The sequence below is a fragment of the Schistocerca americana genome, chromosome 1, assembly GCF_021461395.2.
Source record: "Schistocerca americana isolate TAMUIC-IGC-003095 chromosome 1, iqSchAmer2.1, whole genome shotgun sequence".
NCBI lineage: Eukaryota > Metazoa > Arthropoda > Insecta > Orthoptera > Acrididae > Schistocerca > Schistocerca americana.
Window position 1 is genome coordinate 836,722,599 of NC_060119.1, and position 21,197 is coordinate 836,743,795.

Here is a 21,197-nt window from a genome sequence, read left to right on the forward strand (position 1 = left end):
GATTTTCAGCAAGCAGCTGACATAATCATCAACACAACCAAGGTTAATATAGGTTGTGCCTCAGGGACTAAAATCACCACATCTGTGGCAATTCAGATAAAAATTCATTTGGCGAAACACAGGGATGGAAAATGATAAGAATATTGAAAAATGGTGGTGAAGTGGGTTTTGAAATGATCATATTCAGTTAGGTCACTGATGCAAAAAGATTTAATTCACAGAAGAAACAAGATATTAAAAGTATGATGGAAGGCTTATCTGAGGTGCAAAAACAGTTGTACAATGAATTGTGCAAAGACTGAACAGTAAAATGATTACTAGAGGTAAAAATGTTCCATCACTTGTTTGATGGACTTAGCCCATTAGCCCATTTAGCTTTTCAGTGTTTATTTGTTGTTTTTGGAACATGCCATATGACAGCTTTCTTTCCTAAAGTCATTGAGATGTATTAATGAGGAGTTCATGCATATTTACGTTCATGTTATCTGAATAAAATTTATTCTGATTAACTAAGAAAGCACATTTTCTTACTTAGCCCCTTTAGCATGATAACCCTTCAATTGCTACCTTTAGTTTCATATGTAACTTCTGTAGTGAATATTATGATTTCTGTGTGGCTTTGTCTTTTTTTTAAATGTAAGTCATTTTTGTTACTTCTACCACTGAAGATAATTATACAGTTTCTTATTCCATACATTATCAATATTGTGACTTGGTTTCATACACTGATAAACATAAAAAGTAAAATAGACTGTGGGGTTTGAGTTGAGATTTATTCAAAGGCAGTATTAAAAATAAATAAATAAAAGCACATTAATTTTTAAGGAACTGATGCAGAAACTGCATAAAATGGCAATGGATGTTTCAAGATATTTCCTGCAGAATCTTCTGCAACTAAAAGCTGACCAGCCTCAGAATATACTTCAGATGGCAGTGCAAATTCAGTTATTTTCTTTTCCTCTAGAAACTGCCAGTCACAGAGAATCTGTCCAGAGCCATCACGAATCTCCACCACTCTGATACCAACAGATGACTCTATTACATTCCTGTGGATATGAAAACATAGTCTTTAATCACCATAAAATACTAATTAGTTTTTTGTCTAGTTAAAAATAGTTTTGCAAAACTGAATCCCAGGTCAAATGATGTATGAAACATAGAAATAAGAAATGGGTTTTAGTAATTTAGTGTGTGGTGACACTCCTAAGATTATATAACTGTATGACAGTTACCAGAATGATAAATAACATGATATTGTAGAACTGAAGATGGGTGAAAAATTCTTGAAAGCAGTATGACAAAAAGTGATGGGGCAGTTTGAACAAGTCCTAAATTGAATTTTTAACCAGCTTCAAGGCTTATTACCTTCATCACATGTTATTTTTGCTGTCTTCACTTATTGTTGTTTCCACTTTGTATCCATACATACATACAATGAAGAAATAAAATAAATACACAGCAAAATCTTACCTCTTACAAATGAAATCTGCAAATTCTGTCAGTTAAAGGTGAACTATTATGACTATACTAATTCTCTTTTTTAACTGATGCACCTTTTTAAACAACATAATCTCAGATTTTGCTTGCCATAGATCTGACTTATACAATCTTTTTTAATTTCCTCATTGTATACACAGCTGAAACAGAAATTAGTGATTACAGCAAAAATCATATGAGCTTCATAATTCTTTTTAACTGCAAATTATTCATATTTCACTTCTTAGAGAATTGATTTCTCTGTGCCATCACTTTACCTCTTTACTCTTTGTATATGAATACAAAGTTGAAACAATAAATTCTTGAGTTGTTAAAAAAGATACATTTTATTTAGCTTCCAGAAATGGCTGAATGCTTAAGAAGATAACAGCATTAAGAACAAGATGTACAGATGATCATATTGTTAATATGCCATATGGTTTGAGGCTGTTGACAGTGATGATGGTTGGCATACTCATCACGTCAACTTTGAATGTCTTGCCCTTCCTACTGATGACACAGTAAGGTCCATCATAGTGTGGCTCAGGGGCTAGCCTACTGCGTCATGTTATTTGAAGACATGATGGCACTTCTGAAGCTCATCAAAAACAGAAGGGCAACTGGTCTGCTGATCTCTTGGAGCAACAGGGCATAGTTGCTGGATTAGTGTATGTAGCTTTTGTACAAAATCAGATGGGGCAATGCAATCATCTGGCACAATGGCAAAGAACTCACTGTGCAATCATATTGGCTGGCCATAACAAGTTCTATAGTCATAGCTTTCTTTTAGTGATGCACAGAGACACAGGAGGATGACTGGTAACATCTCTGTCCACCACTGTGAGTCATGACATCGAAGCGACAATTTTAGTTGGTGGCACATGCATTCACCTAAATCATTCACTGCTGGGTGGTAAGCTGTAGTTCTAATCCACTTCATACCCAGGAGGACAGCAAGTACTTTGAACAGATATGACTCATATTGTCTTCCCTGATCTGTTGTAATTCATAGAGGCATCGTGAAATGGGTGATCCATCTCTGTATGAATACAGTCACAACAGTTTTGATTGTAAGGGCGGCAATTGGGGTCACTTTGGATGAGCATGTGAAACAGTTGATGGCTGTAAGGCAGTACATGTTTCATTCTGATGTTGGGAGATGTCCTGTGAGGTCTAGATGGAGATGTTGAAGTCTATGATTCAGAGGAAAAAACGTGCCAAGAGGTGTCCTAATGTGCCGTCCAACTTTATTCCATTGACAGGGCATGCACCGAGCGAGGTGGCGCAGTGGTTAGACACTGGACTCGCATTCGGGAGGACGACGGTTCAATCCCGCGTCCGGCCATCCCGATTTAGGTTTTCCGTGATTTCCCTAAATCACTCCAGGCAAATGCCGGGATGGTTCCTCTGAAAGGGCACGGCCGACTTCCTTCCCTAATCCGATGAGACCGATGACCACGCTGTCTGGTCTCCTTCCCCAAACCAACCAACAGGGCATGCATTGTCACACATATTGCAGGCGGTCTTTGTTCATCTGTAGTCAGACAAAAGCTTGCTTCACCTTACTGCTAAGGTATTCTGGGATGCAACATGTTATGTAAAGAGGAAATTGCCTGTTGGTGAAGGTCAGTAGTCACAAACAGTCGCAAATTGTTTGCGGTGACATCACAACACAGCAGCATAGTTGACAATGGCAGCCAAATACAACGGAATTGTTGGCCAAATGGTCATGCCAACAAACCTTATAGTTCACTATCTGATTGTTGCACTGTGGCAAGAACTTAAAATCCAAACTATCTGATATAGTCAAGATGTTGCAGCTGAAATGGTGAAGCTTTCTCAGAATCTGCCAGAAAGCGTATGTTAGTGACTTGTCATCTGGGATGAGAGCGAACTGCTGTCCCTCCAATGCGTAACTAATAGCAGCACAGGCAGCATACAGTTCATGACCATAGGTGGACCAATTCTGTTGAGATGGTAATAACTTTTTACTGAAAAAGGTTAAGGATTGCCAGTGCTCATATATTTACTGTTGCAGTGCAGCACCAATTGCAGTGGCAGAAACATCGATCACCAGGGTGAGAAGCGCATGTGGAACTGGGTGTGCTAGCAATTTACCACTCTGGATGCCAGTCTTCAGCTTGGTAAATGCCAAATTGGCCTCACTATTCCACAGAAATTGGTCCTTCGGCTTTGGGGAACAATGCAAGAATTTATTCAGCTAGGAAGCCAAGATTGAGAACAAACTGAAATAAAAACTGTTTATGCTGAGAAATCATTATAGTTCTTTAACTATCATATGCTGTGACTTGCTAGTTGTTAGTAAAGCCTAGGAACTGTATTCTGGTGCTCCAGAAAAGCACTTCAAGAGCACATGTGCATGTAAATGAGTGAAGATCTGTCATAATTGTGACAGGAGTTTGACATGGCCAGGACATTGTCAATATACACATAACAAAAGCCTAAACTGCATGTGACTTCATCCCTGAACTGTTGAAATGTTTGAGCAACATTAAAAAGACCAAAAGGCATTCAGAAAAATTCAAAATAGTACAAACAGTGAGCAGATAGCAGTTGTAGCAACGTCGTCTGATGACACAGATACCTGGTTTCGAACTAAGTCCAACATAGAAAAGATGTGCCTACTGGGGACACTGAATGTAACGTCTTTGATATTCAGTACCGGATATTGACTTGTAATGGCTCTGGCATTGAACTGTCTTTAGTCACTACATCAACACCATCCATTATTCTCCTTTGGGGCCACATGTAGTGGAGATGCCCACTACTGCACGATGGGTGGCAGAATTCTTGTACAAGCACATACCAGAATTCCTACTTAACTATCTTCAGTTTCTGGAATGGCAATCTGTGCAGACAAGCATGAAGTGGTGGTCCATGTGTAATCAAAATATAGTGCACCATTGAGTGCTGCACGGGTGCTAGTGTGGGAGTCTGGCATGTGATCTCTGGCAACTGTCTGAGGAGTTCTATGAACAGACACTACACCCTAATCCTTGATTGCTAGGTTGGTAGTAGTGTCATGAAGGTATCAATGGTGGAGGTCAGGCAGGAGTCAATCAAATGATAAAAAGTCAGCTCCGAGTATGGGGTGCATCATGTCCACTATTACAAAGGGCCACTCAAATTTGCCTTGTAGGCCTAAGTTCGACACTAATGTGAAACAACCATACGATCGTAGAACCATTGGTGGCAAAATGGTAGCAGTCATTACAGATGCAATGCGGCCAATGGCCAAATGGATAGACTTAACATGTCAGCATCCATGTCTACCAAAAACTGTAACTTTGTACTGTGTTCCCATGCATATGGAGAGATATATTTCCACTGTGTGATCTGCAGTTTGTGTGAGTGTATCTAGATCATTGGTGCACATTGGGTGGCAGGTGTGTGATAACCAAGTATTCTACAGAATGTTCTCACTGACTATGCAGTCAACGTAGTAGCTATGATAGGAAGCAATCACAAACCTCTTCATTGCAGAGTAACTTCTCCAGTCTCTTTGCCTTATATTTCACGAGCTGTGTAATCAGGGTCTTCTTGATGGTTATGTAATGATCAGTGCTCAGTGGTAATGCCACAATGTCTTGCACCTTCGTGGCCATATCTTCATTGAGCGCAGCAACTACAAAACTGTATCTCATGTCGTCTGTGGTTATGTGCATTAGCAAAAACTGCATTTCTAGTTGTGCAAATCACAGTACAGGATTCTGTTGACAAAGTGGTGGTGGTTTTACCATCATGCAATTAATTTCTGTGCCAGTAAACATGTCTGCAGTTGGTGATGGGTCCGACATCATGGAGTTATGGTGAATTGGGATACAAAAGCTGTGTGGCACAGTTGGCATCGATGATTGTACTTAGCATGATGAGGCACAACACAAACCATTAAGGACCATCAGAGATCATGTCAGGATCACCAATTGTTGCAGGTGAAGTTGAATTAACTTTATTGCAACATAAAAACTAAACCATAACTCACACAGCTCCTTTTAATAGCACATCAACAACAGAATAAAATGTATATAAAACAACCTTAGACAGCGACTGCACCAAAGATAATCATTAAAAATAGTAATCACTTGCATGCCACATTACACTGCACTTCAAATCATTTGGATTTAATGATCTTTCTGCTAAAGTTAGATGAGACCATGATACTACATGAAAAGTATAATATAAAATTAGGTATCATAAAGTCTATGAAAGGTGGTTACTTCCATCTTTTCTAGACAGAACATTAAGTGGGTGCTGATTTATAAGTCAAAAGTCAAAAATTGATCTTAGAATGCAGTGGACACACTTTTTAGACTATCGTTAAGTACAGTAGTCTGTACTGGGTACCACTTTTTGAGATAAGTGACACATACGTCTTTTCAGTAACAATGTGGGCAATTTGTATACATGTGATACCATGTGCTACCAATATGTTCCAAGACACTAAGCTTAAAAACGTGATTTTTCTGAGGCTCGTAACTCAGCTTCTAGTGGTGGTACAACAGTAGGATCAAGTGTTTTGGACAGCCCTTAAGCTAGGGACCAATTTTATACTTAACAGAGGGATTGTCTTACTGTAACTATCCTACAGTATAGCATCAAAGTTTGAACATTACACAATTCCTCCAGCTTAGGCAAATTCTGCAAATCAGTTGGTTCTTTTTGGATAAGATGTGGTCTATTGTGCACCTTAAGGAGCTTATGGAGGCACCATGTAGTTAATGGGTGGTTCCTGAGAAAACCCTAAAGAAACATTTTTCATCATTTTTTCACCATCAGCAATGAGTTTCTAAATAACTAACTGCAGTAAATTGCTCAAATTTTAATGGTATTTTCTCTAGGCATTTATCTAGAAGTGCCATTTTTCTGTTTTCAAAAATCTTTATCTGTTATTGAGAAACATCCCAAGAACATAGTTTTTGGGTAGCAAAACAGAGCTGCATATTCCAAGATAGCTATACTTAGCAAATAGCTGTAATTTTTAAAACATATTCCTAGAGCCCAATCTCAAACACTCCTGAAAATCTTACAGATGTCTTTATCCATTTCCAAGAAACAGAGGTTCAAATCTACCTGATTTGTACATGTAAAATACAGATGTAAAATTTGATGCGAGGTGAAAACTTCATTTATAAAGTGACATAAAGTGTCTTTGTTTTCTTCAGAAGGGTTCTGGGAACCCCATGTTGTGATACTGATGCATATGCAAAATTTTTATGCATGCACAATTCAGTCTGAGATGTAAAATTAGTTTGTGTTATTTCAATTTCACATGAGTGAACTATCAAAACTTTATTGACCATAAATTTCTTTTTATATGTATGACATGTCCTGCTGTAGTAGGAAAAAGAAGGGAACTAACAGAAAAATGCCCATATCGGAACACAAAAAAGGCAAATATGCTCCTGTTTAAATGGCTCTGACTTTAAAGTGTGGCAGCAGCTGCCTCATTCTACCTTCCTCAGCACCTTTAAAAGTTGTCCCAAAAATTATGGCATGTGAAATATTCATGCTCTTTTTAACATACAGCTCACCTCTCACTCCAACAAGCTACCATAACAGAGCCCACTCAACCAACTAGTCCATTTCTTTAAATAGTGATACCTATACACTCTCACTCATCCATTTTCATTCACTCATTCAGCCCATCTCATGCCATTATCTCTTTGTCTCTCGCCAACTGGCACTGTCCTCTGTCCCAGCCCCAGTCTCCTTCATTGTGTCCTACTATTACTGTCTGATCTCACTGTCACTGTCTCCCTTGTGCTTCCTCTTACTGCAACTATCTCCAGTCATTCTTTCCCACTGCTGCTGTCCCTTCTCACTGTCACTATCTCTCTCTTCCTCACTGTCATTGTTGCAGACTCTGCTTCTATCACTGGCTCTCACCCACTTCCACTTTCTCCTTCTTTTCCTTGCACTGTTTTCTCACTGTCGACTGCATTCCACTGCCGCTGTGTCTCTCTCTTTCTTTCACACTGCTGTTATCTCCTACGCTCTTTTTATACCACAACCACTGTCTACTATTTTCTAGTATTTATTACTTTTCCATCTCTTTCCCACTGCCACTGTCTCCTCCTCTCTCAGCACAAACATTGCCAAATTTTTTGGGAAATTCTTTAAAGGTGCTGAGGAAGGCAGAATGGGGCACTGAGGAACACTTTCACCTTTTTTTGCTCCAAAAGAAGCTTTTTTTCTGCTGTTAAAGGACATCTTGAAACTCCAAAAATGTTGAGAAGGATGCAGGATGTCTATATACCATACCACTGTGCTGACAAATGGATTACCACATAGAGCCACAAATAGAGAGATTTGTTTACAAGTTAATAAGCAGTCAGATGATAGATTGAATACCCACTGGTGATGATCGACCCACTGGTATACACTTAATTTCTCTGTCAATTTTATTTGGAGTTCCTTGAAAATTCAGTCACAGTTTAAACCTTCATGAATTTTCTGAGAGATAAAAAACTTCACGATAACAATTCCTAACAAACAAATGAATTTAAAAATGACAGCAAACATTATAAACTACTCAAGTTTTAAATGGTCATTCTTCTGCCTCATGGCAGAACAGGGATACAGTGAGAACTGCATTCTGATGGTTAGGATTGAGCCAGAATAGGAAACCTCTTTCAGCAAAATGACGTGGTCAGCTCCTATGTCTGAGCACGTAGGCTTTGCTTCCTGCCCTTCCATGTAATCAGCAGTGACTCAATTTTTTTGACATTCAAAGCTTACAGCAGTGTGGCACCACATCCTGCCCATTCAGTTTGAGCTTTATATGGACCAGCAGTTGCATTTTCATCATCATAATTGACATGTCTTGCTGCAGCCATTTACCTCTTTACTGTTTGTGGCAGTTTCCCTTTTTATCACCCTAAACAGACTATAGCAATGTCAATATCGTATGCACACCATTTTGTTCACTCAGAGCAGGGTGGTGTCATCCATGTGGTAAGATTCACCAGAACTTCCTCCTTTGTCACCTTGATCTGTTCTCTGGGTTCAGACTGACTGTAGTTCTGTGGATGCTTTCAATACATGTGCTCTGTGTCGTTTATCATTGTGTAACATCATTGAAATCGAAGTCAAATTTGGTGGCTTCCAACCCCATGATGCTAAGGGTAGATTGATATGTCACTGCAAAACATTGGCAGAATGTGTCTCCTTCCCAACGAGTTAAAATTTCATAGAGTGGCTGAGATACTAGTTACAGCTGACACACTTCCAACACAAACAACAGTAACGCTTTCCTAATGTTTTGACTAAGGAGAACATGGCGGCCGAGTTAGCGTTGGTTGCCGCTAGGAGCGCTGTAACTAGTATCTCAGTATTACAAAATATAAAGTCAACATGCCTGCAGTGTGTTCAGCGTTCCACTACACAAATCGCAGCGATAAAACAACAAATATTTCATATTATAAGTAAGTATATTAGTACCGAAATACGACACACGTTTTTTAATGTTTATTAAAGAGTCATTTGCATTGGAACTGTAATTATGCTTAAGACAAATGCAGGAAGTAATTTAATTATCGTTGATTACAGATTTCCTTTAAAAGATAAGGAAATTACAAAAAGATGGGTTATAAATATGAAGCGAGAAAAATGGTTTCCTACTACAGCCAGTTACCTCTGTTCAGCTCATTTTGAAGAGAAATATATGTACCACACAAATGTCCAGAGGTGCCTTTTGTCAAAACCAGTACCTACTATCTTTAACTTTCCACCACATTTACAAAAGCAAGATAAAGTATTACGACCACAACCCAGAAAGCGATCTTTCGACAATTTGCAAGATAGTGCTATTACAGTGGCATCATTAGCACAAAGTAAGTCAATAATTTAATTTTACTCCGTATTCTTATTACTTTGAATTACATACTTTCTATTATAATCTTATGATGTAACTCTGTTATAAACTTATGATGTAACTACATTCTTTCAGTGCCTGTCGGACCCACATCTGTTTCTGCTGACCACAATTACTGTCTACCAAGCCCTAAGAAGTTGAAAACACAATATAACAGAGTACAAGCAGAGAATGTGCGACTAAAGAAGCGGATAAAGCAAATGAAGCAACTTAGTGTACGACACAAAAGAAGAATAGTGCAGTTACAGATTTTAGTTGCTGGTTTGAGAAGAAGGCTATGTAGTTCAGTTTCTGATATGTTTAACAGTGAACATGTAGTTGGTTTGTTGAAGGCGCTATTGGAACTTCAGTGCAGTGCTAAAGTATGCCATTATTCTCAGCAAATAAGGAAATTTGCCCTGACCCTACACTTTTATTCTGCCAAGGCATACAGCTACTTACGAAAATTTGTGAAATTACCCCACCCAAGAACGTTTCGACTTTGTTATTGAATTACTATGCTTGTGTTAACTACTTGTAACACATATTTCAAATAAATTCTCGTTCACAGTGTACTGGTTTTTGAGGCTTTGACTGTTTACTTTGAAAGAGCGACAAAAATATCGCATTTCTGCGCCCGTTACTGTTTCTAATAGTTAACCACAGCATGTTTAGAAGTTTCACTGTAATATTCTGGTGGTACCTGCTCTAATTGCATTAATTTATGGGCAACAAGTAACGTTATAGTGGATGTACAGACTTATTTGAGTTGTCTTGTAGTGTTATCTACATCGAAAAGTTTAGCCATATTTCGACAAAAACATCCCTTTTTGCTGTCAGTGTACACTGAAATCACTGCTGTCTATTGCTTGTTTTAGAAAAAATAAAGCTAGTATGGGTTATTTCAAGTAAGTCAAACGCAGTTACAAGGGGGCGGGACACAGCAGACGAATGCCTTGACTAAAGAAAACATGGCGGCCAGAACTTCAATTTGCTTCAAACATGGCGGACCTATAGCCACTCTATGAAATTTTAACTCATTGCTCCTTCCTCAGTACTTGCTGGTGATAGCCATCTTAGATACTTCAGGACCAAAAGTAATCACTGAAACAGATGCAGTGGCACTTGTCAGAAGTCCACGACTCCAAATTCGGCTGTCTATGTTGTGGTGTTGACACCACACTGTGTGACCTCTCTAACCTCCAACCAATGCTGGATGACATGGGGCACAGTAGTGAGTTCATTGTGTGTGTCCAAATGACAGGTGAAGATGTGAATTGCCTATAAAATGCTTGGCACATAATATGGTGAGCCTTCTTTGGTGTGGTCAGGTTTAGTTGATCAGAATCTTCATGATGCATCTGATTTCCTTCTTGTATTCATTCAACTTTAATGATGAGTCACCATCACATCCAAATGCCCCACATGTTTGGATATTACTCAATATGACCAGTAAACTCTGTCCACAGCTAGTAAGAGAATTCCTTCCTCCACAGCGATCTTAAATGATCTAATGCAGTGCATGCCTATTACATACCTGATAACTTGAACACAAGCTGATAACACTAATGCACTGTGCATGCACAATGTTAATGTGTCCTCAGATCATTTCAACTCTAATCATTTACAAACGAAATGGTGAGACGTATGTGTGCGTGTGCAATTGTGATTACATTACACAGTTTCTTTCAGATGCTTTATGCATTTTTTGTTTGTTGGTGTAAATGCCAGGTCCAGCTGTGGATTAGACTCGAGCTTTTTATTACCAATCTGACATGACAAAAAGGGAAAACTGCAGAAGCATTCTGTGTACCAACTGGACAAGTTCACATAATTTCGAAAATCATAAACCTAGTTTACTACCCTTGAGTTAGTAACCACACCTCTTGTGTTTAAGAAGCACATGGCAGTTCAGATGGCCAAGATTGTTGAAAATGCTGATATTTTGGAAGGAAACCATTCCTGTTATTCTCAATGCATGAACTCCAACTGCAACTCCTGTTCCGCAAAATTTATACTCACAATAGGCTGGGCAAGCATCCGTGCATACAACAGATAAGAGCGAACAGGAAAAGAAAATGCAAGTATGAAGTATGGATATTAGCTTCTGAAAACTATAGTCATTTGGAAGATGACTTCTTGGCTGTATCTTGTAATACAATAGCTTCTTTTCCATGATCTGTACAGGTTCTGCGCTTCCCACTGCAAGTTTAAACTTCATAGCACTGTCAGTGACACTTGCAAATTGTGTCTTTATAATGACAGGTCTCTCTGTTTAATTAAATATTTTCTATCTTTGGCAATTATACCCAGTCATAAGTCTCATGAGCTTTTCAATCATTATGCAAAGAACAACTTAAACTTTATAATAAAACCTTTGCTATGCCATAATGTAAAGTACAGATTTGTCACAGTTTACGTTCAGATGTTTGACTTTAGTGGTTTACAATGATCCACAAATAAGACCTACTTAAACTGGTATTTCCCTATCATTGACCAACATTCTTGTGAGAGCCACATATGAGCATGTGACCATACTGACATGATGCCATTCTCTAACGTTTAGTTTGCACAGATTACTACTAGTCCACTTCCAGGGAAACCACCAATACCAATACCAATACCAAATAAATATGTTTTGGAGTACATGTTGTGGGTTACATATAGAATCTTACAGAGGTCAATGACTCAAGCTTTTAGGCTTATAATTCCTCTCTCTGAAGGGATATCAACTGAGAAAATAAAACCTTTTTTTAGAGGATGAAGTTAGGCATGTTGAGTACTCAATAAACTGTATACAAAAGAAAGACAGGAAACAGACTTTTGTTGTTTACCTCCAGGAACTTACGTTTCCTTTTTTAGATATCTAATGGAATTAAATATCTATCTGTGAAATTAGGTATATAGGGTACTCAACAAATTGTATACAAAAGAAGGAGATGTTGGGAACAGACTTGTGTTGTTCACCTCCAGTAGCTTAAGTTTTCTTTTTTAGATATCTAACCACCTGATCTATGGTTTTTTTCTGTATTTTTCCTTCCCTCATCTCTTTCTTGTGACTGGCATCTCCAACACTAGTTTCTTGGTTTTCAGTTCTCATCTCTTGTAGTCATTTCACTTCTGATTTTTTCCTCATAGCTTATTCTATCTCCCTTGGCCCAAGCCAGTGTATGGCTTTCCAATCTAATCCTTTAAAAAAGATCCTGTGTTTCCTACACTTACCTGCTTCCTTCTGTGCAAAGGAATCAAGAGAATACATAGCATGCTGAACTCCCCTTCCTCCTCCCTTTCAAAAGCCTGTGAGACTCACTTTTATGCCACACGGAAAGTAAAGTTTTTTATTCACCATTCCTTTTTCAGGGTATTTTTTTTGCCGATAAACAAAAGACCCCTAATAATTACTGAAGGTAATGCAGAATTAAATGAGTACCAGTAAGTCTGTATATTAAGGGAATCTTTGCATCACACTACAGCCATTTGACAGACCAATTACTGACTGTACCGGTGATGAACACAAATGCTGTAGACAAAAGACAAAGCTCTAGTTGTCGATTTTTCCATTAAAATATTTTACTATGAGATTAAAGTAATGGTTAACACAACATCCTGAGGGACTCCTGACTGTTGTGGGCTGTATGTTAGAAACCTTTTTTGAAAATCTGAACAATTAAATTTGATTACGTTACTTTCTAAAACTGTAAAAAAGGATATTCATTACAAAATTAATTTAGTTTTTCTGCTTTACTGAAAGATGTACAATATACATTATGTTTTTTGACAAAAAAGTAAGTAAGTTTGCACAACTGACAACATATGAATCAAATGACTACATTAATAATTTGATTGGAAATCGATTATTTTGTTGATTTTGCTGTATTACTTCTCCTTGAACTGACGGCAATGGTTGTCTTCATTATATTTGTCACTTTTCTGTTATAATCTGTTCTGTTATAACCTAGTCATCGATTTCAAACATGCTCTTTTTTAACACCTCTTCTTCTCATATAATAGTTTGATTCTGTTGTTACAGATAAAATCTCATACATAACATGCAAGCCTTTTTCTTGCTTTTTTGTCATTTCTGAACAATCATTCTCAATGTTCTGCAATATTTCTCAATTACAATATCAACTGCACAATTCCTTGTCTGAATTAAGCTTTAGTTTCCCCTTTGTTATCTTCACAATATTTTAACTCCAAAAGGGGTTCACAATTTCTTTGTTGGCACGTTGGAATAATAGTAGTTTCCATTCAATTTTTAAAAAAATGTACAAGAATTTTATTTATATAAGGATTTGGAGTTCTGTTTACAGTGGATCACACATATGAAGCCATTTATCATTTAATATATTTCTGTAAAAGTTTCTCCATAATTTAATATTACTGGTGTTTATTTTATATTTCACTATCAGTATTATCAAAAACCACAGTAAACTGTAAACAAATCTCATAACCAAGACCGAAAAACAACTTGCAATTTAGAGTTCGTACTTAATTGAATAGGCTGTTGGTCATCAGACTCATTTCCCTTTTGTTTTTGATGAGCTATGGGAGTGACATCATGTCTTCATACAGCACATTGCAGTATGCAAGCCACTGCAGCCACCCTATGATGAACATCACCCTGTCATCAGTAGGAAAGACAAGACACTCATCAACACACACCCTGGACTCGACCAATGCTCTAGCCACTCCACCACCTGTCACAGATGAGTCACAATGGGTGCCATAGGCTACTTCTATGTATCTTGTTACTAATGCTGTTGTCTTCTTAAACATTCAACTTTTTATGGATGTTAAATAAAATATATCTTTTTAACAACTGAATGATATATTGTTTCAACTGTGCAGACAGTGAAGAAATAAAACAGTGGCACAGAGAAATCAACTCTCTTACAAGTGAAATCAGTAATTGCAGTTAACAAGGATTATTAAGCTCAAACGATTTTTGATGTCATTGGCTGTCTGTACATACAATGAGGAAATAAAACCAGGCTACAGAAAAATCATTTCTATCACAAGTGAAACCTGAATATTACAGCAGTTAAAAAAGAATTATTATGGTCATAACAACTCATTTTTAACTGACAGAAGTTTCATATTTCACTTGAAAGAGATAAAATTTTTCTGTGCCTTTATTTTATTTCTTCATTGTGTGTACATGTGGATACAAAGGTGAAACAATAATGAGCAACAACTGTAAAAATAACTGTAGTGAAGGCGATAAGCCTGAAGCTGATTAAAAATTTAATTTAGGAGTTTTCATGCCGCTCCATCACTTTTCATCACACTGCAGTCACAAATTTTTCATTTTGTGTCTTCGTTCTTAACTGAATACGGATTTTGGTTGTCAACACAGTGTCTCATACCATAACACAGTATCTTCTTTAATGTGACTGGATTGTGTGGCACAGTAGACAACTATACCAGGTTCACCAAAAACATTTTTGATTAAATCAGCAGAGCAGTACATCACGTTATTGGTCTCATGCGCCATACATTGCTAAGAGCACAAAGATTCAGGCCATGGCTCAGAGTGTTTTTGATGACACCATGGAAGTTCTGAGGCAAGGACTAAAGGAACATTTTCAATTGGCAACACTGCTATGATTGGAAACCACTGCACAGAACTTCATCTTTTCTGACTGGAAGCACTGACCATGACATCTTCACCAGCCAGATGCATTGATCATTGCATTACTGTTGGCTGAATGTTGCCATATCATGATTCAGTTTGAACAATCTGGGCACAAGTGATTGGTTTGGTGTTGTTTCAATTGTCTTCCTCAGAAGTCCCACAGACTGCAGGATTTTGTGCAAATGATTTATTGTTCGCAATGGTTGTTTTCAAATAAGTAGAGCAGAAATTTAAGTGTTTCCTTTTCTGTGATTTTTGGGGAGAGTGAAATAATGAAGATCGTGGAAAGTCAGTCAAGTATTCGAGAAGTGCTTATCGAAACTGAGCACATGATAGGGGAAAATCATCAAATGTAGAGAGAAGAGTGTGAAAGGAAGGATAGGGAAAAGAGAGAAAAGAGGGAAACAAAAGAGAAAGAGAAGGGAGAGAGAGGGAGAAGGAAAAGAATACGGAAAGAGAAGCAAAGGAGAACAGGAAGGAAGATTCATAGTTAGAAATAAAACAGAAGATCAAGGAATTACACATCAAGGAATTAAGTTTAGGCAGTGTAAACTTGAGAAATGTAGGAAAGAAGAAGTAAAGAAGAATCTAAACCATCAGATGCACAATAAAGTGAGAATTTAAAAGAATATGCATTGGAGGAAGATGTAGATGACAGAATCTGTAGTTATGAGAGAGGAGTAGACAGTATTACAGAAGTAGAATGCTGTACGGAACTACATGGAGGGGCCTACCATCTAACAATGAGTTTGTGGAAAGCCCGTATAGTGAGGTCTCACAGCAAAAGAATTTTGATGGGGAAGATGATATAAAAACAGAAGAAGAATGAAATAAATCTGAAGAGATGTGATCTGATGTTGAAACTGTTAGAGAAGGCAGCTGGTCCTGAAATTCTGGCTGTGTTTGATAATAATGACTTGTGAAAAACAATATCTTTTCCACTTTTCAAATACATTCAGCATCATCAGATGGAAAAAGTGAATATGTTTCTGAATATCATAATTTTTTGTGTGATGATCATTTGGCAAATGACAATGTTTTATCTAGACAAGAAATTGATGAGATCCTGTCTCTCGTTCTAATGTTAAATGTTTGAGAACTGGAGGTGACAGAGATTCGCCAGAACCAGAGGATGAATTATAGCTATGTGGTGAAAAAGCTGCCCCTCAATGGTCAAAATGTGGGAGACGTTTGGGGGAATGTAAGACAAGCAGAAAAAAGAAATGGGTAGGACATGATCAAAAGATTTTTGGGAATGATGTGATCGGAAAAGAGCCAAATAAAACTCTTAAATCAGCACATTTCAAGTGATGCAGGGATACCGAGACCAGTCACAGTTGTGCAACTTTTTCAAATTTTTACATGGCAATGACATACATGATATGTAAGGTAGAGATTACATTTGAAAACAGCTGCAAAAGTGCACATGAACCTGGAAGGGGACAGAATTCCCATTGGTGCATCACTGATCAAAGAATGTGCAAGATGAAGATTTGGATCTTCCCCAACAGCCTTTTTGACCTTCACTACACCACTAACTGTGCCCTCCTGATCCCCCTCAGCGATCCTGCTACGTGTTTGAATGTACAGCAAATACGTAGTGTTGATATGAAAGCAGTGAAGTGGTTAAGCATGTCCAATTTCAGTAAATGCATGTAATCCAAAATAACATGTGATTTTGGTGACCTACTGTGAGATAGGTGGTTACTAACTTAGTGAATGATATTCACCAATGTGTGATTCATTTGTTGCGCTATTACACTCAGCTTTTCCTGCAACTGAGATGTGACAGCAGTCATGTTTATGTAATATCCTTGGAGAAATAAGCTCATAATAATATTTTTAAAGATTTTATTATACAATGTGTTTCAAAGTTTTGTGCTCTAAAGTTAAAAACAGTCATACAGTAATTTTTAAATGAACACACCACCATTTGACTGTATTGTTATTTAATTACACTGAAGCACCACCGAAACTGGTATAGGCATGCATATTCAAATACAGAGATACGTGAACAGGCAGAATACGGCCATGCGGTCAGAAAAACTGCTGCTGCAATGGCAAGTTATCAAGATTTAAGCAAGTTTGAACGTGGTGTTATAGTTGGCACACGAGTGATGGGACACAGCATCTACGAGGTAGCGATGAAGTGGGGATTTCCCCATACAACCATTTCACGAGTGTACTGTGAATATCAGGAATCCGCTAAACCATCAAATCTCTGACATCACTGCAGCCAGAAAAAGATCCTGCAAGAACGGGACCAATGGTGACTAAAGAGAAACGTTCAGTGTGACAGAGAAATGTACAGTGAGACAGAAGTGTAACCCTTCCGCAAATTGCTGCTGATTTCAATGCTGGGCCATCAACAAATGTCAGTGTGCAAACCATTCAATGAACCATTATCGATATGGGCTTTTGGAGCCGAAGGCCCACTCATGTACCCTTGATGGCTGCATGACACAAAGCTTTATGGCTTGCCTGGGCCCATCAACACCGACATTGGACTACTGATGACTGGAAACATGTTGCCTGGTCAGATGAGTCTTGTTTCAAATTGTATCAAAGTGAATGTACATGTACATGTGTGGAGACAACATCATGAATCCATCAACCCTGCATGTCAGAAGGGGACTGTTCAAGCTGGTGGAGGCTCTGTAATGGTGCGGGGTTTGTGCAGCTGGAGCGATATGGGACCCTTGATGCATCTAGATTTCACTCTGACAGGTGACATGTATGTAAGCATCCTATCTGATCACCTGCACCCATTCATGTCCATTGTGCATTCCGACAGACCTGGGGATTGCCAGCAGGACAATGCGACGCCCCATAAATCCAGAATTGCTGTAGAGTCTTCTAAGCTTATACACTTCCACTGGCCACCAAACGCGCCAGACAAGAACATTATTGTGCAGATCTGGAATGCCTTGCAACATGCTGTTCAGAAAAGATCTCCACCCCTTCGTACTCTTACGGATTTATGGACAGCCCTGCAAGATTTGTGGTGTCAATTCCCTCCAGCACTACTTCAGACATTAGTCGAGTCATACCACATCGTGTTGTGGCACTTCTGCATGTTCGTGGGAGCCCTACACAATATTAGGCAGGTGTACCAGTTTCTTTGGCTCTTCAGTCTATTTGCTTGCTGGCCTGTTGTGTTTAGAATTGTTAGTATTTTAGAATTTACAGATGCCACATAAATGTGTTTTGATTACTTTTAACTTTCAGCTGTATATTTTGTAGAATTTCCTTATTTTTTAAAAATAGTAATGTTTCTGATCATCAAAGGACTACTACAAAAGATTTGATTTTTCAACAGTTACCTTTTGCTTTTAGATGATGATGATTGGTTTGCGAAGCACTCAACTGTGCTGTCATCAGTGCCTGTACAAATTCCCAATTTTTACACAGTCCAATCTAGCCACTGTCATGAATGATGGTGATGAAATGATGAAGAAAACACAAACACCCAGTCCCTGGGCAGAGAAAATCCCCAACCCGACCAGGAATTGAACTCGATATAGAGGCAGCAATGTTAGCCACTTGACCACAAACTACGGACATTTGCTTTTAGAGATGATAGTGTTTATGAACCATTATACATTGTGTTTTTCAAATGTCTTTTTAATTTGTGTCTTTTGCTAAATTATTTCATGAAGTTATTTTATATGAATTAATAAATCAAGTAATTTAGATCTGTATGCCATTTTCCCATTATTCACACAGTAGTTTTAAAGGATATAACATAAGTGGGTAGATAAAAAAAAGTCCACTAACAAAGCAGTGACAGGAGAACACACATATAAAGGTATTTAAATTTGCAAACTTTTGGAGCCAGTGGCCCCTTCTTCTGAAAAAAAGGGATGAAGGCAGAGGAAGAGGGGCAGTTTTAAAGAGGTGTATATGTGGCCTCTGTGATCACCAGGGCTCAGATTTGAAGGTTTTTCACCTTACAGAAAGTAAAAAATGGCTAAATCACACTTATAGGCCTAAAAGGAGTCAAAGAGGACATTCCCAGGAAAAGTAAGAGCTAAAGAGAACTTCTGCTGAAAACACGTTATTTAAATAGATTTTGTGAATTAATACTAAGGAAGATCATTCATGTGAAATGGTACATTTTAAGAAATGATATAATAAAGAAATTTACACACTGTACTGAAATCAAGAATGTGTTTGGCACAATAAAATTTGTGTTTATTTCGTGATAGTGTGTCAGCATGCTGCTACATCAATCTCACTCAAATCTACTTATTTTTATAGTCCAGAAGATGTAAGAAATATAGCCCATACTGAAATCAAAACACAATGTATGACAAATCATTGTTTTGAGAATATGTCCACATGCTGCTGCACAGGGACAAACTCAGTCACCCTCTACTAAAAGACGCCCACCAACAGAGTGGTATATTAAAGGAATGGATCATGACACTTGAATCTATTTATTTTTGTAGCAACAAAGTAAAGTTGCATGGTGTGTTTAGTTGCATTGAGTAGTGTGCTTTAAGAGTAATTTTGTCATGCCTAAACAGAAATATACAAAAAATGGTCTTTTTTTTGGCAGTTGATCAGTTGATTGGGGAATACTCCTGTTTCATAACTTTTTTTTTTTTTGCCAAGCTCTTCAAAAATAAGTAGGAAATCATAGGTTACTTTGGTCATTCATTTTATCTACCAGCCTTCTTGCTAGTCTTCTTCCCTCAGATTTTCAAGTCAAAATTTAAAATTACTTTACTGACATTGATATGTGAGCCAATTGAAGTTGACATTTTACATAATCACGTTCTTACTTTTTAGTTACTGCAATCTTCTTAGTTTCAGAAAAAGGTCACATTTTCTTTCACACAAAGTTCCGCAGCTCACATTAGAATCAGCAGGAAGAAGATCAAACAACAGATTCAACCATTAACTTCCTCTACAACAAGAAGCACATTGGACAACTTTAATCTAGGCTTGAGTGAGAATCTACTGTTGGCTAATGTCCAAAGGATGTGCTACAGAACCCTATTTTTAAGGGTGTCCTGGAGAGTATTGGCAGCCACAGTATACCAGTTGGGTTGACACTGTGCAAAAATGATTTGAAAAAGGTGCATGTAAAGACTATCGCTGATCTTGAAACAGACATTGGTGACCACTGGATTGGTTTCAGTTGGTGAAACCACTGAGAGTTGTGGAAGATTTATAGCTAATGTCATGGTGAAGGAATTATATTTGATGGTACCAGGAAAAACCCACCTTCTCCTGTGTAAAGAATTGGAGAAGACAAACCGCAGTACAGTAGCTGCCACTGTCAGAGACACCCTATGCTTCCTAGGCCAGGGGAAGATAAGGATTAGGAATTTTTGCTGTTGGTGACAGACTGTGCTGCCCATATGTTAAATGCGGGAGCAACACTGAAAGAATTCTTTCTGAGCGTGATCCATCACACTTGCCTTGCTCGTGGCCTACACCATCTAGCAGAGGAAGAAAGTAATAATTTTCCTGGGGTTAACAGTATCATCTCCTCTCTTGTGAGACTATTTCTTTCCCACATTCAGTCCTTTAAGGAAATGGCTCCCAACATTCCCCTCCCACTCGAACCCATACTTACATGGTGGTCCACCTGGTTCTTGGCATACTATCAAAAAGCTGGAGAGGTTAAACACACTTGATTCTAGTAAATCAGCTTTTATTAAAAAAGCCAAGATGCATCTTAAGAATAAAAAGAATGTTGCATCCGTGGCATTTTTAAAAACTCATTTCTAACATCTGCCTGTTTGCAATTCAACACTTAGGGTCTGCATCTGTACCACAGAAAGAGTCTGTAGATGTAATCTCCAAGATGCAAATGTATCTGGAGGAAATACCTGGTTCACTGGGTACAGCATATGTCACTAAATTAAGGAATATTCTTGTCAGGAATCCTGGATATGAAAAAAAGTCCATCATTATTGTGGGTTGATCCTTTTCATGAATTAGACAGAACATGAATACAGCAAATAAACAAAATTAATAAATGTCTAGGAATAAAAATGGAAAAGTATTTACCCATTAGTTAGATCACATAAATGATAGAGAGAAAGTAACATATTCAGAATAAGTTTTTGAAAAGGTTACTTTAGTTTTCATGTGTCCCTGCTTGTGAGTCATAACTTAAGCTGTCTTGTGATCACCTTGGCAATAATTTATTTATTTAGCTGTGCAGGTAATTGAAATCAGTTGTGTAATCACTTT

General features: G+C 37.9%; 1 protein-coding gene and 1 long non-coding RNA gene across 3 annotated transcripts in view; one reads left to right on the top strand and one right to left on the bottom strand.

The window, feature by feature from the left end:
• LOC124613214 overlaps positions 1–21,197 on the top strand; it is a 57,012-nt gene that overhangs the window by 22,473 nt on the left and 13,342 nt on the right. The gene's annotated exons all lie outside the window — the stretch shown is intronic.
• Positions 753–21,197, bottom strand: part of LOC124613205 (putative zinc metalloproteinase C607.06c) — a 75,067-nt gene continuing 54,622 nt past the window's right edge. The window contains exons 4-5 of one of the 2 annotated variants that reach the window (XR_006979621.1): positions 1,471–1,637; positions 911–1,046 (exon numbers count right to left, since the gene is read on the bottom strand). Coding sequence is in view for 1 of the 2 variants with exons in the window: in XM_047141877.1 (XP_046997833.1) it covers positions 821–1,046 (226 nt within the window). In the remaining variant the exon portion in view is untranslated. Of the gene's footprint in view, positions 1,047–1,470; positions 1,638–21,197 lie in introns of both variants that reach the window. The other variant, XM_047141877.1, reaches the window with a different exon arrangement.